Source organism: Hippocampus zosterae, chromosome 11, assembly GCF_025434085.1.
Source record: "Hippocampus zosterae strain Florida chromosome 11, ASM2543408v3, whole genome shotgun sequence".
Classification (NCBI taxonomy): domain Eukaryota; kingdom Metazoa; phylum Chordata; class Actinopteri; order Syngnathiformes; family Syngnathidae; genus Hippocampus; species Hippocampus zosterae.
The window spans coordinates 4735402-4762816 of NC_067461.1; the positions used below are offsets into that span (position 1 = coordinate 4735402).

General features: G+C 45.5%; 1 protein-coding gene across 1 annotated transcript; it reads left to right on the forward strand.

The window, feature by feature from the left end:
- The first annotated feature begins 2155 nt into the window (after window positions 1-2155).
- Window positions 2156-26292, forward strand: LOC127610121 (E3 ubiquitin-protein ligase NEURL1-like). The gene is made up of 7 exons (XM_052079881.1): window positions 2156-2409; window positions 4489-4844; window positions 6310-6631; window positions 19500-20180; window positions 21777-21905; window positions 23405-23530; window positions 23601-26292. Exons 1-7 carry the CDS (start codon window positions 2382-2384, stop codon window positions 23834-23836), a joined length of 1878 nt encoding a protein of 625 aa, XP_051935841.1. The 5' UTR covers window positions 2156-2381; the 3' UTR covers window positions 23837-26292.
- Window positions 26293-27415: the final 1123 nt, after the last annotated feature.

Sequence of the window (27415 nt, forward strand, 5' to 3'; positions counted from 1 at the left end):
GCGGGCCTTGAGTTTGACACTTATGTTTTAAATAGACAGGGTGTGAAAAATCGTTCTTTTGATCGTAACACGGCGCAACATGATGACCCATGTCGCTTTTTTCTAAACGTGATCAAACAATTCAACCATTGCGTCGGGAAAAACAACTGTGATATTATTTGTTGATTGCCTGCTACCTTTCACACAGTACGCGCTCAATTGTTCTCATCCTTGTCAGGGTGCACACAAAAGAGTGACCTGTCTTGAAAGGCATGCTGTTCGAGCAGTGAGGTGAACAAAAACAACACAGTCAGCATGAAGTGATGATCTTGGACCGATTTGAACTTCCTGTCTGACAGTAAAATCAACGTCACCATTGAAAAACGCGCCTCAAAAATACAATATTGTACAAATAAATATAACCTGAATGAAGATTTTTCAGTTCCTCTAATGGCACATGGAACATGTTCATAAATCAAAATGTCTTCCGCCCTTAAATTTCTGTCTAATTAAATCTCTGACCTCAAGTAACCCTTGACATAACCATGTTAATCCTTCTGAGCAAACGTGAATCAAAAGTGAAAGTGGTTGGGTATGATAGCTTAATACACTGACAGGCTACACCACTGGTTGCAAGTCCCACATGGAGGCCCTGACAAAAATTATTTGGGATTGAATCGCCTTTTCTGGGAGCTTCACCATGCCAAAAAACGCAAATTTTGGCAAATATTCCTGGTGAAAGTAGACTCATTAACACGTCAGCTTGCTGGTGCCACTCTTGTGCCCATACGGGGTCGGTGTCTTGCTGGGGCACCTCAGGTGAGACTCCTCTGATGCTCTTGTGTTGCTTTATGACTTTTTAAGCAGCTAAGTGGTGTTTTTCTTTTTTTTTTGGGTGGGGTGAGGATGGGGCGGGGGCAATAAAATACAGAGCATACATACGTTACGCCCAGCTGTCGCGATTGGTGCCACATAAACCCTCCACAAGCATCTCCCAGCACATGACAGCTGCTGCAGCGCCAGGCGCCCTTGCTAGAAATAATCCACAGTTGCGGGAGGCGTGGCCAGTGGCCCGCGGCGCGTGTTCAAATTTATGAGTGAGAGGTCGGAGGCTTGACAAATATGGAAATCGACTTGAAATATGAGCCTCGTGTCTGGGAAATATTGACATTATTGGGGTGGTGGTTTCATTTTCACAGTACCTGTTGTTGTAGAATTGGGAGGAGGTTGGGGGGGTTGGACCTGAATACATGAAAACAACGCTACCTTGCATATGCACTCCTGTTGTTGGCAATGGCAACATTTCTACAAGTGACTGGTCTGCCGAGTTTTAATCATTTGAATAATCGAATAACCGTCGTTGATAAATGCGGGCTGGAAATCGACACGGCAGCGGTGTCGCGATACGCTTTGCTGGAGAGGCGTTGCCCCTTTTGTTTCACTGCTGATGTAATTGCACTCATTAGTCTTTCAAGTTGCATGTTTAAAAACGCAAATATATTTTTATTCGGAGTGTACCCATCAGGTTTTGATGGTGTCCATTCTGATACCCACCGCACGGATTATCTGCACATTTTTCAGTTTTAGGGCTGCTTTGATGGCTTATTTTTTATTTTAAAGAGATTTGATTCTGGTATGCACGACTGTGTTAGTGTCAGTGCTCATAGTGCCACCTGTGGCTTTGAAGTTTCTTGTCGAGCATGAAAAGGTTTTTAAATGTTAAACGAGAGCACTGTGACGCATTCGGGAAAACTTGGAAATTTGAACTTTTGACAAGATGGGGCTTTTGAGGTCCGACAGAAAAGGATTTTAGTCAACCACGCATGGCTAAATCTGAACTAGCAACGGCTGTCATTTTTTTACTTATTAAATAAGTCAATAAATGTCAGGATATAGGTGGGATTTTATTTTATTTTTTCTGAGTGTAATTATACCGATTCAGAATGCATCGTATTGTGTTTAAATTTGGGTGAAGGAACTTTTGCTGGTTCGGAATCGTTCAGGCAATCCCCCCCCCCCCCCTTCGCCTCACAGTTACGGCATCATTTCAACTTGAGTCGGTCGTTTCAGTCATTTTAAGACGCGCTTGCTTGTAAATGGATCTTCCTGCCAGGCTCCACCTCCACTCGCACCTTTTATGCAAATGATGTATGCGGGGAGCATGTGTTCACTCCTCCTTGCGAGTCTCTTTTAAGCTTTTTCAGTGTGCGTGTATGACGAGCGAGCAGACTTCGCTCAGCAGCCATCTCGAGGACGCGTCGTCCGCCCGCGTCGAAAAGACGGTCTCGCGCGTGGGTGGAATGAAGCATTCAAGGACGCGCGTTGGAAAGCCATTGTCGTGGATGCGCCGCTAAATTCCGAGTGGAGAGGACCCTGAACGCACCTTGCATCCAGCAGCAGCCATGGGGGGGCAAATCACCAGACACAATTGTAAGTCCAAAACTTAAATTTAAAAAAATCAAATTTATCGCTATTTCATAAGTATTATTGTTCTTATCTGTCCCGTGGTGTCTTTGTGGCGAGTTTGAACCTCTTCTAGGCTACGTTGGATTATCACATGACGGTTGCTTTGCAAATAAAACTTTCCTGAAATGCAAGTTCGTGCATTTCCTCCAAAAGATCAACATTCCGAAATGGTTTCAGCATACACTTGTTTTTTTCTTCACATGTCATGACTTTTGTTTTTATTGAAGGGAGTGCTTGTAAACTTGTCTTTGTTGTTTTACTGATTTTTTTTAATGTTTGCTTCTTGGCTTTCTATGAGGGTTCATAGTTGTTATTAATGGGATGTAATCAAACAGGTTCGGCGTACTGGTTGTCGTGACCTACTAATTGCGATATTCTAAGCGACATTGTATTTATTAAAGTGCTTACCGTCGCCCGTGCTGACTTTTTTAAGTTGTGATGTCGAAACATTACATTAAAAAAAAAATTCTTTTTCAATTTCAGTTACAAAAGAGATTTTTTTTTTTAAATAGCTTTTTCCCTTTCAAATAAGATTCTCATTTGTAATAACGACCTGGATGATGACAGCAGAGTGAAACGTAGCCAATAGAATAGACAACAAACGGCGCAGCATGGCAGTGACATATTTACACGATATGAAATGCTGGTCAAACATCAGGGGGGGGGGCATTCAAGCTCTCATGACAGGGTGCACAGCAGGTTCTGGGACCCATGAAAAGTTTTCAATAAGATTACGACCATAGATGAGACATGATCACAATGAAGTGGTGGACCAAATGAACAGAAGTTAGCTTGATTAAGCGGCACTGTGAATCAGATCTGTGAGCAGACAAACGGACGGATTCCATCCTCGCCAAATGTCACCTCAAAGGCGAGTTCGCGTCGACTTGCGATAAACGGTTCTGTGTTGGAAATTTGCGGCCGACCGACGGCGCCCTCTCGTCCCCCCGCTGGAACCCGAAAACCGCACTTATCAATAATCCCTCTCAGGGGGTTTTATTGATCCTCTTGTCCCACTCTCGGGTTCATCAATCACTTTGGGTCCAATCTCAAAGTGTGTGTTTGTCATTTTTAAGTCCACCGTCGGCTCGGTGTGATGTACGCAAGGGGAGTGATGATGGGCCGCTTGAAGGTGAACTGAAAAGTTACAGCTGATGTCATCACACTGGAAGGAAACATCTTTGGGTTCGCGTGACACTTTTGGAATAGAAACATTCATTCATTCATCTTCCGGGCCGCTTGATCCTCACTAGGGTCGCGGGGGGGTGCTGGAGCCCATCCCAGCTGTCTTCGGGCAGTAGGCGGGGGACACCCTGAAACGGTTGCCAGCCAATCGCAGGGCACACAGAGACGAACAACCATTCGCACTCACAATCACACCTCGGGACAATTTAGAGTGTCCAATCAGCCTGCCATGCATGTTTTTTGGAATGTGGGAGGAAACCGGAGCACCCGGAGAAAACCCACGCAGGCCCGGGGAGAACATGCAAACTCCACACAGGGAGGCCGGAGCCGGAATCGAACCCGGTACCTCTGCACTGTGAAGCCGACGTGCTAGCCACTGGACTACCGGGCCGCGGAATAGAAACAGCGGCAACCATTTATCGATCCCGGCTGTCTTGGGTTGATTGACAATTTCTCTCCAGGGGGAAGGGGGGGGGGGGGGGGGAGACCTCTCGCGTGCTCAAGTGCGGGCGTCAAATCGTTAGCTTGACGTAAAACATTTGCCGTCCTGCTTCGGGGTTCTCCTAAATGTGTGTTAGGCCAGTCGGTGATTGCTGCTGCTGCTGCTGCTGATGATGTCATTGTAATTTTAAGATAAGATAAGATAAGAAGAAAAACAAACAAAAATCAATTAAGTGCAATATTAAAGACCTGTGGCTCATCTTGGAAAGTTCTACAGATTTGCCGACCAATGAAAAGCAAGTTTGTGTTCAGGAATGTTCCCCCCCCCCCCCCCCCCCCCGCCCCCACTCCGGCGATTAAAGTGGGGTCACCGTATCGCCAAGCAGATGTTGAAATAACAACAATTGTGTGTTCCAGATAACTTCCATGGTCCGGTTCCAATCGCGGCTCTTCCGTCCACCGGGCTTCACCGCAAGCATGCCCCTGACTGCACGGTTCCCATCCTGGCTCGGTCATCCGCCTCGCAGCACCACCACCACCACTACCAGCAGCAGCAGCTCTACCGCCCCCAATACCAGCGGATAAACTGGCATCCCAGCAAGCACGTCCGTCCGACGGCCTCTCAGCCACCTCTGCTCTTCCACCCGACGGCCAAGGGCTCGCAGATCATCATCGACGAGTCGCAGAGGGCGGTCAGAAGGAAAGGCAGCTTCTGCAACGCCGTCGCTTTCAGCAACAGAAGCGTGGCGGTCAACGAGGTGGTCCGGCTGAAGGTGAGCCAGATTTTGCTTTGCGTTTCTATGGCGACGCACGTCGGCTAAATCGGGTTTGCCGCGACGAGGAGCTTTGTGGTCTTTGGCCGGCGTCGTCCGTTAACAGCCCATATCATCTCAGCATTTCTCCATCCATTCGTCATCCGTCCTTTTGGCTTTCCGTCCATTTATAAGTAACCCGCCATTTTGTCCGATCGACGTATCCGTCATCCGTCCATCTCTCCAGCGTCAACCACTTGCTCCTCCCATCATCCCTCCATTCTTCCGTCCATCCATCCGTCGTCGTCCATTCATCGGATCAACTCCCGCATTCCATCAATTGATTTGTCCACGTATCCATCATCCCTCCATCCGTCACACACTCTTGGCATTTTACCATCCATCAAGCATCTGCAGTCCATCCATCCATCCAATTGTTCCGTCATCTTAGGATCTCCCACCTCTTGCGTTTTCTCACTTTTGTATTTGCGTCGGCCAAAGAGGCGGCTCGGCACCAGCCGTGAGGCCGGCGGCTCCGTCTCGAAAAGCCGATTGAATGCCGTTACCTTGAACAGCAAACTCAGTACAAACGGCATACATTAAAATTAGCTTAGCGCGCTAACTGACTTCATTTTAATTGTTGTTCCGTTTCATCCTTTCTGACCGTCAAACTTTAATCTACCCCCCCCCTCCCCCACCTCTTGCGTTTTCTCACTTTTGTATTTGCGTCGCCCAAAGAGGCGGCTCGGCACCAGCCGTCAGGCCGGCGGGTCCGTCTCGAAAAGACGATTGAATGCCGTCACCTTGAACAGCAAACTCAGTACAAACGGCATACATTAAAATTAGCTTAGCGCGCTAACTGACTTCATTTTAATTGTTGTTCCGTTTCATCCTTTCTGACCGTCAAACTTTAATCTACACCCCCCCCTCCACACCTCTTGCGTTTTCTCACTTTTGTATTTGCGTCGGCCAAAGAGGCGGCTCGGCACCAGCCATCAGGCCGACGGGTCCGTCTCGAAAAGACGATTGAATGCCGTCACCTTGAACAGCAAACTCAGTACAAACGGCATACATTAAAATTAGCTTAGCGCGCTAACTGACTTCATTTTAATTGTTGTTCCGTTTCATCCTTTCTGACCGTCAAACTTTAATCTACACACCCCCCCCCCCCACCTCTCACGTTTTCTCACTTTTGTATTTGTGTCGGCCAAAGAGGCGGCTCGGCACCAGCCATCAGGCCGGCGGGTCCGTCTCGAAAAACCGATTGAATGCCGTCACCTTGAACAGCAAACGCAGTACAATCGGAAAACTCCCGAAAAAAGAAATTCCCGGTTTACGTTTGGCTGAGAATTCATACGCCGAGTTGAGATTGAAACGCATTCATTAAAATTAGCTTAGCGCGCTAACTGATTTCATTTTAATTTCATCCTTTCTGACCATCAAACTTTAATCTACACCCCCCTCACCCCCCAACCCCCCGAACTAGATCACAGAAAACTACCAGGACTGGCAGGGTGCTCTCCGCATCGGTTTTACTACCCAAGACCCGTCCTGCTTGGACCCCAAAAAATTGCCCAGATATTCATGTCCGGATCTGGCTTTGAGGAGCGGATTCTGGGCGAAACCCTTGCCCGAGGAGCTTCTCAAGAGAGACACCGTCATCTCGTTTTGGGTCACCATGAAGGGCCGGGTACACTACCGGATCAACGGAAGCACCTCTACACGGCTATTCAAGAAGGTTAACGCTTTGTTGCCGTTGTGGGTTCTCGTCGACGTCTACGGAAAGACCAAAGGAGTCCAGTTTCTCGGTGAGTTACCTTGCCTATTTTTTTTTTCTTCCTCTCCACGAGAAACACATGTACGCCTGAATTTTTGGTGGCTCGTAACAGCTGTTCCTACCTTCCTCGCGCCCACCAAAAATAGCTCTGTGGAAAAAGATGCTGGGGTTCGATTGTAAACGCCACCCTTGTGACTCACAAGAAAATCTCCCCGAAGGGATTTTTTTTAATTTTTTATTTTTCCCCAAACTTTAAAGGGGTTGCTGGATGAAAGAAAACCAGCGATCGGGTCATCTGCAGTCGGCATCTTCTCACGGATTCACTTCTCGTAAATTGGTTTTTAGAATGACGTTTATGAAGGAGCAGCTGTGTCCAATTTTTAAAAACTATGCCCCTCCCCAACCTTTAAAAAAAAAAAAAAACCGATGCAACTGTTGCATTGTCGAACTCTTCCAGTACGTATTTATAACCCTTTCCGAGAACATCTCTGCTTCTCATCTCAGAATTCGAGGCTGTCGCCACTGCATTTTAAAAATAGAAAGAGGCTGCCGTATGGTGGAGTTCAAACCATTTCACCTTATTTCTCGCCGCGCGCTTGAAAGCGAGCGGCACGTGCTATCTGGCGCCCGAGTGCGACTATCTTGAGGTTCACTGGCCCTTGCGGTGCTGCTCGGCAAGTCAAGTGTGTTGGTACTGCTGAGAGGACCGATGATGTCACTCAGGTCTGCGAGGGATTTTTTTGTAGTTGTTGTTTTTTCTAAACTTCAAAGACAATCCAGTCTGTGGAATGTCTCACTCTAGGGATCTAAATACGACTTCATGCAAGCAAGTGCCTCAGGTCTAATGCGAACGTGCAGCCACTCGGTCAGTTTTGCAAACGGCGTCCGTGTCAATGATGTCGCTTTTACATCATACGCCGACTACGCTACGATGCGTTTCAAGCTCGTCCCAAGAGCACCTTGAAGTCTCGGAGTTGGTGTGCATGAGAGTTGGTTTGTTGTTATTTCCAATTGAAAACAATTAACTCATTCAGTACCAACCAATTCTGGACCAAGTCTGAAAAGACGTTTAAAAACGTCTTTGGGAGTGAATGAGTTAAGAGAAGCTAAAGGGGCCATTAAACTCGATCGAATCTATTGATGAATTTTATCTCCTCAGTGCTTGCTTCATTTTTTATTTTTTAATGTACAAGACGTTTTTTAATTGAAACGAATAAGTAGGCGGGGGACACCCTGAACCGGTTGCCAGCCAATCGCAGGGCCCACAAAAACGAACAACCATCCGCGCTCACATTCCTACCTACGTGACAATTCAGAGAGTTCAATCAGCCTGTTGTGCATGTTTTTGGAATGTGGGAGGAAATATGTCGTACCCGGAGAAATCCCACGATGGCACGGGGGGGGGGGGGGGGGGGGGGGGGAACATGCAAACTTGCATGTGAGCAAGTTTTCTCCAGAAGTGCGGTGTCGCTTTTGGCGTCCACGCAAACGCTGTAGCGAGAACGGGCCCGCTTTTCCACCTGCTGCGGGCAGCGCGATCTGACAATCGGCCCTCGTCTGCGGCAGTTGTTTTCAGGGGGGGGGGATACAAATGGAGCGCGGCCCTGTGAGTGAACTTTGCCGAGTACGGAGAATGGCCCTGCTTGGATGACCTTGGTTTTGCTTGAGATGGGAGATGAATGCAGCTGATTGTGGCGAGTTAGTTTTGGGCGGGCTTCATGGACTGCGGCCATCAAGAAAAAAAAAACACACACACACACACAAAAGGAAAGCATTTGAAGTGTGTGTCATTAAAGGTGCAATAATTGGAGATGAAATAAGGTTGGGATCTAAATCTGTTGACTTAAGCACTGGGTTCGTGAGACAAACACAATTATTCACAAGTATGCTGAAAGTTTTTTGGAAAATGACAAGCAGGTGTAAAGGTCAAACGTATCGTCGTGGTCGTGGGAAGAAATTTTTTATATATTTTTTAATCCCTTTATCTCAAAGTAACGTTGCGGTCCAATGAAAAGCAAGCATCTCCTTTTTTCACAAAAGACGAACAAAATTAATTTTGCTGATTAAAAAAAAAACTTTACCGGCATGATTTTTGGCAGCTACAAAAGTCAAATATATTGCCGCGGTCCAAAGAAAAGCAAATGTGTTGTTTTTTTTTATCTATTAAAAAGATCTAAAAAATGATTTAGCAATACATGCTTTTAATTGGACTGACATAATTGGATAGGCAAATCTTAATGAATCCACGAACAGTTATGGCATAATAAAATTAATTCACCGTGTGTAATATCCTAGCAGAATATTTTTGCAGCGTTATAATCACTTACACGCAGCAGTGACACATCTGTCTCATCAGTCAGCATTTACCATGAGGAGAAGCGTTTATTTGCACGTCAGCTATTATTGGTGAAAATGCATTTAGTGGGGCTAATGGCAAAATAATACGTCGTCTATCACCCCGTCCCCCCTTTACCCTATTTATGCTCTAATTAAGCTAGCAGACTACAGTGGTAGTGTTCAAGGAAAGCCGGGTGGCTGCTCCTACATGAGTCAAGAGTCAACCTGTGGGCTGGCCTGAAAGCGAATATGTCATTGCGTAATGAAGGAAGCCGAGGAGAATTCAAACTTGATCCTCGGGGAGATAGAAATCTCTTACATCATCACCTACTCGCTCATGTCAATTAATAGCGAGAATCCCTTGTATGCCTTTTGTGCAGAACCAACCGCCCCGTGCGAGCATCGAGGCGGAATCACAAAAGCGAACGCTAAAGCCTCCCTTTAAAGTATGCTCTTGGCCGCACTTCGGCAAAAATCCCTCGCCGCCATATTTAGTGAGTCGACTAGCGCAACGTTGTCGGGCCACCACTGCTTTTCTGCCCAGATTTTTCAGTTTGAGTCACCGTTTTAGCCACGTAAGCTAGCATGGTAGCCTAGCGGCTAGCACATAAGTATTTTCTGTACATTTCATGCTTGTTGAAATGTGTTTAAAGTGTCTGAGAGGGCTAAAACATATCAAAAAATATATACGAGCCCTGATTATTGTGGCTTTTCACCTAAAGCGTGTGGGTCTGGAACTTCTCCCCCGCAATGAGTGGGTTTTCACAATGTATTGAAAAACACTTTTGTTAGTTAGAGTTTGCAAAGGATCAGTAAATTAGGTCGCATTCTACTTTCAGTTTCATTCCCCTAAAGTGGCACACTTGTGGGAATGTTATACATTCCTGTCGTCACACACCCAAAAAAATTTACCGGTAATCCCTTTAAGTCGGGCTGCGAGTGTTTGTCTAGCGGTCTCGGAAGACCACAATGTTTCGTACACGCATGATGGATTCCTGCCAAGTTACATAAGGCCCCAAAGTCAAGCGCATCTTTTAATGGATGCAAGAAACTCCGCTGGGGGTTTGTTGACTCGAGGTGGATGAGTCACTTGATCACTGAGACAGTGCCCAGTGGTCCGCGAGGCTGAAATCAACTCGTCTCGCTTGAACTGCGGAGAAGAATCTAAATGTGTCTTTGTTAGCTCTCTGGTGATGACGGTGAAGGTGATGACATCGGTCATTATATTGAAACTAGAGAGGAGATAACCTGCTGTGTGCTTTTATTTTCATTTATCGTACAGTAAACCTCCAATGGTTACTCAGTTTGCTACATTGCTATGAGCTAGCATTGCAGTTGTTAGGATTTCCTGAATACAGGGTTTCGGTTTCTCAGGGTGCTGTTGTTAAGTTGGAATAGCAACTATTAGCATGTTAGGATTTAATCAATTCACATTTGAAATGGTAATTGAAATAGTATTTACAGGGCACGGTGTAAAATCCTGATTGATCCGTTTTGATGTTTTCCTTACTGGGTTGCCATCTTGCTTTATGCTAGCATTGCTACTGTGAGTGTGTTAGCATTTTGTTGCTTTTTGTTTCAATGGGGCAAGCTCTATAAATCTTATCAGGTGCTCGGAAAGGTGTCATTTCCTGACGGATCTGTGTTGGGCACTCAGTTTTGTTATCTTGTTATAAGTATAGCATCTGTTAGCATGAGACAGCTGTTAGCAATCGTCATCGTATTCATAGCTGCTGCATCTCAGATTCTACAGTGTACTGTAACATTTCAGATTTTGATTGACACTCTACGTGTGTACTCCGTTTCCTTTATTTAAGCCACACAAAGGGGACAAACTGGACTAACTTGTAATTGTGATGCAGTGCAGGTCTCCAGCCGCAACAATAAATGCATTGTTAAATTTATATCACTTTTAAATGTTTGATGAATGGAAGGGTTAATGCTGTTATAAAATTTTGTCCATAAATCTGTCCCGGTCTCCCGTTATGATGGACAGGTCTCAGCATACAAGTTTACGAGAGCCCATGAAACACAACGCTTCATCCGAGCCCAGCTCCAATATTTTTGCGCATTAGTTTATGTTAGCGTCGGTGTAACCTCGGCATGGCACACAAACAGAAACAAGGTCAAACCAACAACACTGTGCTCTTGGCTTCTATTTCCGTTCACTGGCGTCAGCTTGCTTATTGTTTCACATGTCAATAAGGGATTACTTGGCATGTCACGTGTTTGTTTGGGGGGGGATAACAAGGTTTTACGTATAGAAAGGTCGAGTACAAGATACTGAATACAACCTCGGGTCATTTTGTTAGCAGGTTAGGAGAATACTGTCGTCACTGGCAGACCACCGCCACTAAATCCATCCACCCCTTCCATCCATTTTCATTACTGCTAGTCCTCATTAGGGTTGCTGGTGAATGGGAGAACCATCGCTGAGGCGGGGGACACCCCCGGGCTGGTTGCCAAGCAATCGCGGGACATTTAGACAATCACCAGGATATGGGAAACAGAAACACTATAACGCAAACAGGTTTTTATCGATCCAGACCTTTGTCTGCATTGAGAACTTTACTACCCTTGATTTCTCCGGCGCAGCCTCGCCTAGCTGTCAGATGTCAACCGGAAGCTTCTATTACGCTCCTCTTTTTACTGTCAAGCCGCCTGGCTATTAGCTAATGACCAAAGCGAGCCACTCCTTTGCAAATGGCACTCCCGGCATTTATTTTTAAGTGTCTTTAGGTCACTTGAAATGCGCCATGTACAGTAAAGCTAAGTTTTATTGTCGTCGATGCAAAGTGTAACGTTTTATTAATGCAAGGGGCCTCTTTTTTTAGCAGGCTGTTGTCGAGTACCGAAAAACACAAAATCTCTTTTTCCAATCCATTTTGCTGCATCCCAAGCCTCCCAACAACAACAAAGCAAAGTGAACATGCCGCGACATGCCAAGTCATCGATCATGAGTGTGTTTCCAGCCAAAGGCTAACTGCTATCGGCGAAACCGAAAGACAAAATATGGTGCAATCAGGAAGCCCTTCTCCTCAGATCTCATCCAATGATACAAAATAATGAAGCATTGTTCTTTTCTTCTGTCGTGTAAACATTCAGCGTCTGAGCACGGCATTTCCTCATTGAAAGAAAGGGGGGTGGAAAATCATTCTTTTCAAGGGAGTGGACATTTCAACCCTGATTAGATCTGGCAGATTTTTTTTTTTAAATGAGCCTTTCCCATGTTCTCCACTTAAGGAAATCACCGAAGCTTCTAAGCTCTCCTCGGGTCCGAAGAGGGCACTTACTGTCCACGTTGATACCCTTTTTGGGTAAAAATCAGGCAAGGCTGGGCTAAACCTTCCTGGTTCTGACTCGATGCATTGTCTCCTAAGCTTATAGCAAGTTTTCCCACCACAATGTAGCTTTACACGCTAAAGCCACTCTCAAAGAATTTCTCTCATAGCTTACCTACTGCTCCCACGTGTCTCTAATAGTGCACAGAGCATCAAATATTACATTATGATGTATGAAATGGTTAGATTAGAAGAGTTTGTTCAATCTGGAGCATTTTTTTAGACCTTTGAAAAGACAACGATGCGTCTTGCAAAAATCGATTGAAAACTGGATATGCTGTAATAACGCCTGCCAGGCCAGTAGTTGGCGCTGTCACTCTGCATAGCCCGTTGTGGCGTGACTACAAACAGGGTGAAGTAGACTCGTTGGTGCGAAACACCTGGTCACGCGACTCCGAAAATTTAGCTATTTCCCTCCAACCTCATTGCAACGTACCTCGAGGGACTTAACGAATCTGTACGTTATAACCGTAGTTTGTCGTCACCATTTCCAATAAAATGTCCGCCAACGACAATGTATAAAACACTATGAGCATTTATAGATGTAAACACATGAACCTGTGATACAGTATAAACGTGTCAGGTACAAATACGTATAGATGAAGAAAAACAATTTTTATAAAATGGCCGCCAACGACAACGTATAAAACACTATGAGCATTTATAGGTGTAAATCCATCCATCCATCCATTTTCGGAGCCGCTTAATCCTCACTAGGGTCGCGGGGGGTGCTGGAGCCTATCCCAGCCGTCTTCGGGCAGTAGGCGGGGGACACCCTGGATCAGTTGCCAGCCAATCGCAGGGCACACAGAGACGAACAACCACTCGCACTCACACCCACACCTAGGGACAATTTAGAGTGTTCAATCAGCCTGCCACGCATGTTTTTGGAATGTGGGAGGAAACCGGAGCACCCGGAGAAAACCCACGCAGGCCCGGGGAGAACATGCAAACTCCACACATGGAGGCCGGAGCTGGAATCGAACCCGGTACCTCTGCACTGTGAAGCCGACGTGCTAACCACTGGACTACCGGGCCGCCCTTTATAGGTGTAAAAACATTAATTTGTGATACAGTATAAACGTGTCAAGTACAAATACGTATAGATGAAGAAAAACGTTTTTTATAAGATATGAAACAAACAACTGTAACGTTCCTACGTCAAGTGAGAGATTTCCTCTCCATTCCAGAATGTACAACAATGTACAGTCGATCAGTAGCGTTGCTAAGCAATGGAAGGTAATCGCGCGCCGTACATTTTGTTCAAAAGCAAGGTTGCGGCAGCAGTTAGCTTCCCGCGGTTAGCTGAAACAAAGGCCTATTCACGATTTTGTGGGGAAAATCTGGTTGTGATACTAAAGTTTACGTCATAAAGATGTTCGTTGTAAGCAAAAATCATCAAATGGAAAATGAATGACGTGAAACGTCATAGCTGTGAAATCGTCAACGGGGTACGTTGAAAATGTTAGCAACTGCGCTAGCATCGATGACCATGTTGCGTTCTGACTAAACGTTAGATTACCAACATCGGAACAGAACTCCATCATAAACCACGGTCTCCAGCCCCGTATGTATTTACGAGACTTTTCTTTCAAGCGACGTCAGGGTTTGGCCTCGAGTCGCCGGAGCAAAATAAACGCTGCTGGCGACGCAGCTGCTCGGATTTGACGGGTCCTGGCGGCCTGTCGGTGAGCCGGCATTGAAATTGTAACGAAGCTTGTCCACTTTTGGATCGGAGGGGCTTTGCTGTCCAGGGAAGATGCTAATCACTTTCTCATGACCACAGATGATTGCGTTTACCGACTTCTGACCACAATATGTGGCACCACCCCACAACTCTACCGGAGGGAGCACCGCACTTCAGTCCACGTGCAATCATTTCCATCCTCAAAAGCTCATCGCATGTTTTTCCCCAGCGCCTCCTCTCGCTCTCTTCCATTATAAGCCCCCCTTCCCTTTTTAGGCAACACCCCCTCTGCTCCACCCCTGCTCCTCTTTCTCATGACAGATGACATCACTCAACATTGTCCTGGATCCCCCCTCCCCGATCCCACCCCCAAAGCATGCATACTTAGCGCAAATCCCCACATGGACGCCGTTTAAAGGCAGACGGCCTTGGTGAGTTCTTCTCTCAACCCGGCCCACCTACCGCTCTGTCCGTTGAGCTCCTAAATCCCACGGCACCGGGCCAAAGAACAAAGTGTACCCGGACACAGTTGGCGCTTCTCAAAAACTTTCCAAATCATATTTGGTATAAGAAGGTTGAAATTGGCTTGACAGGCCCCCCAACATTTGGGCTCAAGTCAAAATTTTACAAACAGCGGTCAAATTGTCAGCGCATTATTACCTCCGCCAAGGAAACTGCAGCCGAGCCCAGAAATGTTGGGACATTGACACAATTCATCTTTTTGGCTCTCAACACCAGCAGAATGGATTTGAGTACAAACAACATTTGCATTTACAATTTCAAATAAATTCATTTGGATGTTGCTCGATTTTTAAAAACCATAATTTGATGCCGTGTAGGCGCTTTTGCTCCCATGCCGGTTTTTCGCATTGTCCCGACGGCACTTTTTGGCTGCCTGCTTGGCATCTTTTACCTTCATTTTTTTTTTCCCATCCCCTTGAAACTGGTTCTTCCCGTTTGTGGTTGTTAACGTTCGGCAAGGGTGAGGGCGAGTCACTCATTGTTTATTTCTTTTTTGCCTTTTCCGTCATATGAAAAGCTCGACGAATGTTGACCTCGTCTGGTATGCGTTCTCCTCCTTGAAACGAGCTTTTCTCACCACATTGAGAAGCTCCAAGACCACTTTATCATCCTTGTTGCAGTCGTGCACTTCATCACCTATCCGCCCCCCCCCCCCACCCTTCTTTATCCAGTCAATAGCTTGAGGCAGCCTCGAATATAATTTACCATTATGTTTCCTACTTGAACCTCTGAACAGGGCCGACAGTTAAGCGTTTCACCTGCCGTGGCTTTTTTTCTCTTTTTTTTTTTTTTTTAAATGCGTGGGGGCCGCTCTTGAAGGCACAGCTGCTACACCTTCATTCACATGCCGACGCTTCCCATTCAACCTCCTTTCAATGCGTCATGGGATCATTTTGTAGAATGAAGTGGACACTCAATGGAACTCTTTGTCGATATACAAAAAGTGTTTTGACAAACGGAAAGCAGAATGTGTTATTGCAGCGCTACGTTCCGGGTGCAGGTGTGCCTAATGAATGGGACCGGGACCTACCTCACCACAACTGAGCAGAACTATCGGTGTTGGGTTATCTTTGCGGACCGGATTGTAGACGTCCATCAATGACCTTCAATATTATACTCATCCGACTCATGTTTGTACGAATCCTCAAAAATCCTCAAAATTCAAATGGGGTTACACCTCTTTCGTTTTTCTCTGGTGGATGTGTCAAAAACCAAGAAAGGAGGAAAGAAATTGACTGAAGCACAAATGCACGTTAATCAATTTTTACAGTCGATGAATTCGATGACTCCCGACGTGCGGTCATGTCGGCAATTTTCGAAGTAACGGCTACAACGATCCATCCATCCATCCATCATCTACCGCTTCGGTGTACGTTCGCATCACGGATGCCTTAATTAATAAGTCATAATTGATTAGTCCGGCTCTTCAAATGGTGACGAGTAGTCACTGTTGTGTTTGTTGAAGCGGTGTGGACCACACATGGACCAGAGGAAGTGAACGAGAAAGAGGATAAGAAGGAATATTATTGACAAGAACAAGTCGTAGTGCTTCTGTAGGATGATAATGATCCATCCATCCATCCATCATCTACCGCTTATCCGGGGCCGGGTCGCGGGGGCAACAGCTTTAGCAGGGAAGCCCAGACTTCCCTCTCCCTAGCTACTTCTTCCAGCTCTCCCCGGGGGATCCCGAGACGTTCCCAGGCCAGCTGGGTGACATAGTCTCTCCAGCGTGTCCTGGGTCTTCCTCGGGGTCTCCTCCCGGTGGGACATGACCGGAACACCTCACCGGGGAGGCGCTCAGGAGGCATCCGAATCAGATGCCCAAGCCACCTCATATGGCTCCTCTCGATGTGGAGGAGAAGCGGCTCGACTCTGAGCCCCTCCCGGATGACCGAGTTTCTCACCTTAACGGCTACAACGAATCAAAACAAATATCGTCCATAAAATATGATCTTGATCCAAAGCCCATTTTGCAACCGTCGCTAATCTGGATCTGATCCAGATTATCCCGTTTGACAGCGTGGAACATTCCTTTCGTTTTGAACGAGGGCAAACGGTTGCGACACGTCCAACATTGCAATTTTCCCCAAATGTCAACCAGGCGCGTCACTTTCGCCATGTGGCTCATCGGAATTTCGCGCCGGGTGAACGTGAGGAAGAAAATTGCCGTGATTCATTTTGTGAATATTTATCTTCCGTTTTCCCTGTTGACTGGCAGTTGCAGATGTGAGCGGGTGGACTCTTAATCGAAAGTCTGCATGGGTCACATCAGAACGACGCATCACGCACGCTAAATGCCACGCGGCCCGAAACATTTCACATTTCCTTTATTTGCTTTGCCTCTTTGAGTCTTTTGCGGGACTTAACAAGACGTAAAAATGCCCAAGTCTAATGGCGAGGATAGAAGTTATCTCGTTGCTGTCAAGATGATAAGCGTGCTAATAATAAAGACGCCCAGGCTTGGTTGTGGACACTCTTTGCGGAGGAAGTAATTGAGTTCAAGCAGTTTTATCAGCGGCTGGCCGGAGATGTGCTGCCTCTTTATGATAAAAGTGACGGGTGGGGGTCGGGTGGGGGGGGGGGGGGTGGTGTATGGACAGGTCGAGTAGCCAAAAATTGTACTCGAGTCAAAGCACGGTTACTTCAGAACAGTGGTGTCAAACGTCGTGTGAACCCATAAAAATGCCGAATCACATCGACACGAAAAATTGAAATCCCAAGCCGGTAAATCATTATTCAACTGGTTTGTATTTTAAAAGTCGGATTGGGAACAAAACGTGCTCGCAATATCTTGGTTTTGCTAAAAGTGAAGAAAGTTTGTTTGAAACAGAAACTTACCGCACGAGATTTGCCCTCATGAGTCACGTAAAATGATATTGCGGTTCAGATCTGGCCACCGGGCCTTGATTTTGACACAAGTGAAAGTAAAAAAAAAAAAAAAAAAAGTCTGATTGGGGCTGAGAGCCGCCAACATGCCACTCATCTCTTGGCCTTAATATCCAATCAGGCTAATTTTAGTTTGAGGAATTTTTTGGAATTGCGCAACGTGTCCACCGAGCATGCCCTCGCGCGCCTGCCCTCGCTTTTGGAGCGACGCTGTCGTGCAGTTGCTACTTTGAAGTGGTCACAATTAGACCAGGGGGAATGTCTCTTCATGAAGATGGATTCCCGAGCCCGGCTGTCACACACAAAAGAGGAACACACAAACCCCTGATGTGAAGTCACGTTTGTTTTGTGAACACTAAGAACACCAGCGACTCTTTCTAAGAGTGATTACACAACATCTGAAGGCTGAACGTAAACACCTTAGTTTAAACGAGGGATCCTTTTCGTCGTTTCGTTTTGCCTCTTTCTGCTTTGGGCATCCATGTCACTGTTGCGGTTTTACATTTGTGATTGAAGAGCACACTTTTGTTATTTTATTCTACTGTACATGTCATATTTTTATTTTATATTAGAACAATATTTGAAGTACTCGTAAATTAGTCACCCTAATAAATAATTATACATACATGTATATTTAATATCTTGATGTCGTACATAAGATTTAGACATGGCATTGATGACTTGATGATAATTATTTAAATGTACACATAAAATTCCAAAATGAGTATTTGGTCATTATATCATGATTTAAATTTGTACGTATACTTTCATTATTTTAAATTATGTCAGTAATGTTTATTGAGGCACACAGCAGGAAAGTAAGCATACAACAAAAAAATTATGTACTTATCTTCATGCATCACAATGTAATCAATGGAAATAACAGTCATGAATTCATTAGCTTAATACCTTCATCTTAACAATAATTTTATCAACCATAATATTATCAATCATGACTTGCATCCCAACCCATTGATCTTAGCATGATTTATTATCATTGTCGTCATAATTTCTTGTAATGCTTTCAATGTAATCAAAATGATTTAAAATGTCAATATTCATAGTCGAAACATGGTGAGAAACCACACAAGTGGAACCGAACAAAACAGGACTACAAATCCCAGCGCTCAAACACGAAAAGGACTACAAATCCCAGCGCTCAAACCCGGAAGCAAAACGCCGGCATGACTCACCCGTAACGCAAAAATCATCATTCAAACTTTCCAATGCAGTCCGACAACCATGATATGACAACACTCCCAACAAAACACAATTAAGCATGGACACCACTGCAATTTCAAGTCGTAACTTTATAACTTTTGCCACGTCGTTTAAACAGCGAGTTTTCGCGCTGGCTTGCGAGCAGCAAGTGACGTTAATTAAGCGATGCAGCCAACATAAAGCCACGGACACAAAGCAAAGCAGACAAAAAAAGCAAGCACGATTGAATATTCAAGATAATTCAAAAGATTTGATAAAGACAAGCGGACAAAACAAACGAAGCTTACCATTGGGGTTATGCTGGACGGCATGAGTGATTTCCTGTTGAACGAAACTTTTTTTTTTAACGGTAAATGAATGGTCACCTGTCAGTGGTAGCCCCGCCCCTTTTAAAGCCCCAGGTAAATCCAACAGAAATTCAATTAGGAGTCTTGTATTTTATTTACAATGTACGCTGGGTAAGAGAGCATTTGGGGCATATGGGTTCTGAAAATGGAAGCCAATCTGTTGCCGGTCAGAAAATGTGCCGCCAGCTCCAATCCATCGACAAGCCTTAAGACAACCACGCTGGAGACCGAGTGGGAGGCTCATTCGCCGACTTTGTGCATATTTTCTTTTCTCCCGCGTGTTACATAAACCCCTTCTGCATATTTTTCTTTTTCTTCTTTTGCGGTGTTACGTAGCTGCTGACCCGAGGCTACCGAGGGCCCATTCGAATGCATTCGCTTCCTTGTACGTGGAGTTAAGCTTCAAACTGTGTCATGATTCTCATTTCATATTTTTGCCTGATCAAAGTTGCAAAACATGTACTAGAACAGTGATATCAAGCATTCCCGTCTTCCCAGAACGTTTCAAGCCGAAAGAAAAAACACAATAGTAACGTACTTCTGTGTCCCCCGCAGACAGCGAGGCACTCACGCCGGAGGTCTCAAAGATGACTTCCAGCGACCCCCAAGTGAAGATCCAAAAAAAGAGTCGGCACCGCCAACTTCCCGTGAATATGGATATGGATGAAGACGGCTCGGAGGAAGACGATCACGACGGGCACCGCCCCGTTGACCACATGCCCCAAAACTCTCATAACTTACGGTTGTCCGTAAGGGGGTCCGAGCTCCCGGAACCCCTGGACAACCAGCTGCGGCTTCACTATGTGCACGGCGAACACGTGGGCCTGACGGACCCTCACACGGCGGTGATGCGGAAGCATCAGGGCCCGGACAGGACGCTGGTCTTCACCAGTCGGCCTCCGGATCACGGCGAAAGCGTCTTCGTGATGCTGCAGACGACGGGGTCGGCCGAGTTGAGTTACGGCGTGACGGCCTGCGATCCGGCCACGCTGCGGCCCCAGGACCTGCCGGCCGACCTGGTGCGGCTGCTGGACCGCTCGGAATTCTGGGCCTTCGACGACTTGTCCACGCAGTTGTTTGACGAAGACATCCTTGGCTTCGAGGTGAACGCCGCCGGCGAGATCGTCGTGAACCGCAACGGCGTCAGCCTGGGGGTGCAACTGTGCGTGGACAACTCCACGCCGCTTTGGATGTTCTTCGCGCCCCACAAAAACATTACGCAGCTCAAGATTTTCGGTACGTTTGCTACATATTCCGAGTTTCTATCCATCTATTTTCCGTGGTACGGTTTGCAAAGTGGTGGAACATTCGGTAAGATTTCCGAAAACTGTAACAAATTATTTGACAGATGCAGCCATCGTAATTTATAGCAACAAAAAAAAAACGTCTTTGAATTGCTAAAAGCGTTAGCATTAGCATTAGCATTAGCACAGGACAGTCGTAAAAAGACTCCTGGAGAGCGCGACGCATGTTTTGCTTTTCCCTGAAGATTATTCAGCTACATCACAATAGCTTCTCCATGTGCAAGATGGGGGGGTGGGGTGGGGGTGGGGGTCTCGCTGTAGTCATTCATCAGCGTTTAGGAGGTAATTTCTGTCATCTCAAGCTCCCCCCGCTGCCACCAGTGTTATTTATCAGGAGGGGGTTAGCTCATAATAGCTCCTTACGATGCCCACGATGCATTATTAAATGTAATTGCGCCACGCTTGGTGATGCTGCGGGCGTCCGCCCACCGAGCGTCCCCTCGGCGGGACGTCGCCTCCCCTCCCACTTCCATCCGCCTTGGCTCGTCCGCCTCCGCTCTCTTCAGGCTCGTCCCTGCGAGACGTTTTCCCACTCCAGCTGTGGGAAGGAGAGTGGCGGTTGGTCGGTCGGGCGGGACGCGTCGTCGCTCGCCCACACGGCGGGGTGCAGGGAGCCTGGCAACCGCCGGTTGCCGTGGAAACGGGCCGCCAAACCAAGCGAGTGACAGTTATGTCATGGCCGGGTGTCGCCGAGCCTGTCAAAACGGAACAGATGGGACCCCGGCGCTCCCACGCGCTCCCTTCTCGCCGTCTCGCCGCCATTGGTGTCTGTTTTATGGGAGATATTTTCTTCGCAGCTTATTTTTGGGAGAGCGCGTCGTATCTAGTTGTCTGTCGCGCACATTCGCTGTTTACTATTCGGAAATGTATCATTTCACTCTTCAGGCCGAAGCCATGTCTAATATAAAGGTAGCGCTTTGGTGCCATCTGGTGGCATCTTGGTGCCGAGGAAGTATGCTGAGGTGAGGGGAGGAGTTTATTTTAGTCAGGCCACGCCCCGCCTCTTAAAGGTACATACACAACACACATTTTCTAAACATGTTATACTCATTCATTCATTCATCTTCCAAGCCGCTTGATCCTCACGAGGGTCGCGGGGGGTGCTGGAGCCTATCCCAGCTGTCTTCGGGCAGTAGGCGGGGGACACCCTGAATCGGTTGCCAGCCAATCACAGGGCACACAGAAACGAACAACCATTCACACTCACACCTACGGACAATTTAGAGTGTTCAATCAGCATGTTTTTGGAATGTGGGAGGAAACCGGAGCACCCGGAGAAAACCCACGCAGGCCCGGGGAGAACATGCAAACTCAACACAGGAAGGCCGGAGCTGGAATCGAACCCGGTACCTCTGCACTGTGAAGCCGACGTGCTAACCACTGGACTACCGGGCCGCCACTCTCAATTTTATTTTATTTTTATTTTTTTTCAAATATGTTGACCACTATTGATCGCTAAAGCATACGGTAGGCATCCAACTCCATTTCGCCTGCCCTGTTGTAATCCTCGCCCGTTGCTTGTTGTCAGGCTTGTCTTCGCACTCGGATGTCCAACCCCCTCAAAGATCCCCGTTGTCCATGAACAACACCGCCGCATCCAACGCCAACATTCCGTCCGATGGACCCCCCAACTCCAGTCATTCGTCTTCCGCCACAGGTTTGTCCAAACCCTCCTGCACTTCTCTCCCTCTCATTTTCGGCAGCGCCACAGTCTCCTCCACTTCAAGCAGTCATAATTACAGTCAATATTTAGAGACGGAAATCACTTCCCAGCAATAAATATTCGATGAATGAGAGACGAAAGTACGGTGGTAACGGATAGCGCCTTCTCGCGCCACCCGATGACATTAACGCCGCCGCGCAAAATAGTTCCTTCGATGCGTCAATAGTGACAGTGTAGTCCAGGGGTGTCCAAGGGGGCCAGATTTTATGTGGTAAAATGTCGGGGGGCCGACCTTGGCTGACATTCTTTACATTGAACAACAATATTGTTCAACAAATTTTAGTAAGCCAGTCTGTTTCACATTTCCATTTTTATTTTAATTTCAACAATCTTAAGAATTTCTTTTGGTTCATTTGAAACAGGTATATCACCTGCAACTGCTTTTTCTTAAACAGAAGTCTCCTGAGTGCAAATTGATTGATTTGAAACATAAAATGTATCACCATGAGTTTTCAATAGTCACAAAACCTTTGACTCGAACAACAGGGAAATGAACAAGCAATACACATATCCACAACTGCAAGGATCATTTGAAATATGACATATCAGTCAATATAAACACGGAGTGATGTCTTGTTAACTCGTGAGTGATGCCCTCTAGTGTCTAAATGCTATTACTCATTTAGTGAATGCTATTACTCATTTAGCCACTAGAGGGAAGCAGTACTCTATGAAACATCACTCACCAGTCTACGAGACCTCAGTCAATGCAACACGTGTTCCATTGCGCCCAACCTGCGGGCCAGACGGCACTGATTTTATGACAGGGGCCGAGGGCCGGATGAAATTCGACCGCGGGCCGGATTTGGCCCGCGGACCAGACTTTGGACATGCCTGGTGTAGTCACTCTTTTTTAAAGAAACAAAAAATTCTTGAAAAGTCGCTCCATGCACTGAATGGGCTAAAATCTCGTGAAATAGTGACCCGGTTTTCCACGTGACGATAACAGCGGCGCGACCGGCGGCCAGGCACAAACCAGATCCCCCGCCCGCCGACTTGTTTGCACATCAAGTCAAATATTTACCGAGCTCGTAGCAAGCAGTGATGTGATGTTGAGCTGGAGCACAAATAAGAGACGACAAAGTCAAGTGAGACCTCATTGTCTGCTACTTTTGTTTGTGAGGGGGCGGGGGGGGGGGGTTCAGAAAGAGTCGACTTTGAATCAAGTGCCCGTGTGTCCCGATTTCTGTCGCTTCATGGACGATGACCATATATGGGCATAAGGACAATAGAAATGACAATGCCGGCAGTGAATCCAGCGCTGAAATAGAATGTTCCTGTTTGTATTTTTCTTCACGAGCACTTCCTGGTTTGCTAAGTAGGACAGAAACCCAAGCGGCGACGTCAAAAACCAAAGCGATCAATCTTATTTTTTTTTTTTTGATGGTGACTTTGACTTTGTTGTGATCCAAATGCCTGTTATCCATCGTCAGGCTCATCTGTCACCACAAACCAACTACTCCAGTTGATCCTGAGTCCACGCTCGCCCGCCCTCACCAAGCCCAACGTCGTTTTGCCGCCGACGAGGAACAACAAATTCAGTTCTCCTCCTCCTACAGGTTTGGCTACTGTCGATTTGAATTTAATCAATCGGTCAATAAACGCCATTTTTATCGTCTTCTCGTTCAGAAATGGAGGAGAGCGCCTCGCCGTCCAGCCCGATCTCTCCTGCGCCCCCCGGCTCCCCAAAAGTCTTCGACGACTGCGCCATTTGCTGCGACGGCGCGGCGGACACGGCGCTGTACGACTGCGGCCACCTGTGTCTGTGCTACACGTGCGCCCTCAAGCTCAAGCAAGATCAAGCGTCCTGTCCCATGTGCAGGAAGCCCATCCGAGACATCATCAAGACCTACCGCAGTTCGTAGGATCGCTGAGCGTGTCGTCGCGCCTTTGGATTATCATGATCAACTCAGGTTTTTCTTCCAAGCAGTTTGGACTTGTTTTTTTTTTGTGTGTAAGGACACGAGTTGCTTTTCGGAACAATTCAGTTTCCATCAAGACTGGACAAAACCCGCAATCCCGCAGTAGAATATATCGCAGTTCATAATCAATATTTCTCTAATTATAATTTGATGTATCACGCTCACCAAAGATGTCCAGATGAGTTTTCTGGCGCTGGTCTTGTTCTGAGCGGCCAATCGGAGGTCGGAAGAGTGGCGATGTCACCGGCGCTCTGGCCCTGTGAGGGGGGGGGGGGGGGATTTCAAAATCGCATGAGTTAAAAAAGAGCAATGCCATCCTTACATGGGCCAGCGATGCGAATTCTGAAGGCCCTGGGCAGATTACATTGACATGGTAACACACTGAAGCTCTAATTTGATTGGACCAAAAAAAAAAAAAAAACTAACATCTACATACACGTGCTGGTGGCCACAAGAAATGCTATGAATTGAAATGAATGGAAAGTTGGGAACATCCATCCATCCATTTTCTCATCCTCACAAGAGTCGTGGAGTGTGAGCCTATCCCGTCTCTGGCCACTAGGCGGGGGGACACCCTGAACTGGTTGCCAGCCAATCACAGGGCACACAGAGACGAACAAACATTCGCGCTCAAACTCACACTGAGTGACAATTCAGAGTGTTCCTTAACCTGCCATGCATGTTTTTGGAATGTGGGAGGAAACCAGAGTACCCGGAGAAAACCCACCCGGGCTCGGGGAGAACATGCAAACCCCACACAGGAAAGCTGGGGCCGGAATCGAACCCCGTACCTTTGCACTGTGAGGCCGATCGCCAGGCCTGCTCTGTTGGGGAAAAAAATGAATACAAATTCATACAAACACATTTTGAAATTTAGGTTGTAAATTCATGAAGAAATTCACAGGCAATAATCAAAGAGACAATCAACATATAATAATACTAATAATAATAATGCATTTTATTTATAAGCGCCTTTCAAGACCTCCAAGGACACTTTACAATAACAAAAAACACAAAACAATACGGGTTGAGCAGCAGCGAGACTCAGAGAGTGGAATGCAAGTACAGCAAAGGGGCAAAGGAACGTTGGAGATTTTGCTTCCTGTAGAAGTTTGAAATGTCAGTAATGCGTGTGTGTGTGTGTGCGGGTGTGTTGTGTGTGTGTGTGAGTGTGAGGTTACATGGAGACTTCGATGTTCCTCGTCAAAATGTAGGTTCGTGTGTCCAATAGTGTTTAGGCCTACCACGCTCGCTGCTGCCGTTTGGCTAGCATTTGCTAGCATCCAGCACCAAAAAAAAGGGAGGGAGATATTGCCAAAAAAGGGACGCCAAATGTCAAATGTCCTCTATTGTTCTTTGTTTACTGTGTTTAGTTCCAGTGCTTTTTTGCGAGTGAAGCATTGCTCTGGAATGGACACCATGTTTTTAGCGTACCGTGGCTAGCTCAGCCAAATTTGGTGGTAAAATGTCCACCACGGGATTAGATTTTAGGCTGGGGTGTTTTGGGAGGTGGATAGGGTGTCTAATTTCGATTGCATGAGACCTCTAAAATTCAGTTTTAGAATTTGTAAAAATGTCAAAAATGATTTTAATGATTTGTTAAGGCTAACTATGAACATTTTTGTCACTTTAGTTGAAACCGGCGCTGAATGACTTTTTTTTTTTTGTATTTTTAGAAAACATATTAACTGCTCAGATAATGAATGCTGCCACTGCACTAATACGCAGTAAAAGGGTTTTTAAAAAATGGCGTGAAGTATGTAGCTACCTGCTTTGTGTGCACTTGAGATGGTACGAGAAGGCTGCTGTGGGCTCCAGGAGGATGCAAATGAGCTAGGAAGTGGAGGAAGGTCACCTTGCCGGCGTTTAAAAACAAGCTGTGAAAGCACGAAGTGTACGACTTTTTAATTGAGTCACAAAAATAAAGAATAACGTCTGGCTTTTGTTAAGTAGCTTTTAAAGAATGACAAGTGGACTTTTACACCTCACTGTCGAGAGGAGAAGGCGGGCAGACACAAAAAGTGGCAGGTGGCTTTGTTTTCGCCATTACAACGAGGATATTTGAAATTTGGGGCTGGGAGGGTGTCCAAGGACAGCTTTTTGAGATTTTCATTTTTGGGGGTTTTAGATTTGACTTAATACAGCTGAGTCCATTCAGAAATCCATGCATTTCTTTTTAAACACTCGATGCACTCCTAAACTGGAATGAGACTGTGCAGATTTGTATTTTGCTTCATCCAAGAAATCAACAGAAAAAAAATAACAATTATGATATGTAAGATGTGTAGTAGTTTGAAGGTTAATTTATTATTGTCAAAGCTTCTATGAAGAATTCCTATAATGTTGATGTACGGCCACAAAACTGCTCGAAAAAGTATTACCCATCACGTATTAAAGCTGATTTGCTGGACAAAAATGGGGAAAATTGATTGAAGGAGGTTAGCTACATGCTAGGTTAGCTTCAAGCTAAGACAGCATGTTTTTCACTAAATTGTTTCACGTTTGGTTGACAAATAAATGTAAATGGCGACATATGTGGGAGAATTGAAAATGTTACATGCTAGGTTAGCTACAAGCTAAGCTGAACCAGCATTTTGTTGTTGTTCTTTTTTTCTTTTTTCTTTAACATTTGGTGGCAAATAATTTAAATTGTTGCCATACTAAATGTAAATGATGACACTTTAGGGAAAATGGATTGAAAGTGAAAATGTTAAATGGCTAGTTTAGCTGCAAACTAAGCTAAGCTAGCATAGCGTCACTGTCCTGCAAAAAAAAAAAAATTGGTAAATATTTTTTTAACTGACAAAAACGGACAGCAATTATATATTAGTTTTTCTTTTTAATTTGGTGAACACTTGCTTTCCAAATAAGTCAAATTGTTATCATATTAAATATCAGTGTAAAATATATTTATGTCAAAAAATGTGTTTTAGCTTGGCAGCTTAGCTTAGTTAGCTTAGTTTAAAATATGTGAAATGGTCACAGCTCTTTTTTGTTTATGTCACTTAATTTTTCCAATCAGAATTACACTTGTAAAATAATTGAATTTGCATTTGTATTTTTATTATTTTGTTCATAAGCTGTTTGACGTCGGGGGCTGTGGTTTTGCAATGTATGTGAGTGAATTCTGTCAAATCAACCAATGACGTTTTATTTGTTGAATAAAGTTTACACAACCAAGCATGTCTCACTTTTGGTTTGATTTTATTTTTTTTTGTAATTGAATTGTGTTAAACTTCGAATATAACTCAATATATCTCATTCTATCTTTCTAATTTGCTGGCTTTATTTTTCCTATTGATCTTATCGAACCTTTTTTTTCTGATAAAAGTTCAAATGTATTATTTTACTTCACCCTCTTAAAAAGGATGATTAAAAAAACTTCTCAGGTTAAAATGTAGGTGTTATTCTTGTGTTTTCTTTGGAATTGTTAGAATTTTACTTTATTCTGTTTTTTTTACACTTGATATATATTTTTTTCCTTGTATTCTCCTTCACAATAAGTTCCACTTCCTGTTGTAC

Bases quoted from the DNA above. Each gene is read 5' to 3' on its own strand.
- LOC127610121 (XM_052079881.1), top strand. From the start codon at position 2,382: ATGGGGGGGCAAATCACCAGACACAATT. The intron at 6,632-19,499 runs GTGAGTTACCTT...TGTCCCCCGCAG, and splicing joins CAAAGGAGTCCAGTTTCTCG to ACAGCGAGGCACTCACGCCG. The intron at 21,906-23,404 runs GTTTGTCCAAAC...ATCCATCGTCAG, and splicing joins TCATTCGTCTTCCGCCACAG to GCTCATCTGTCACCACAAAC.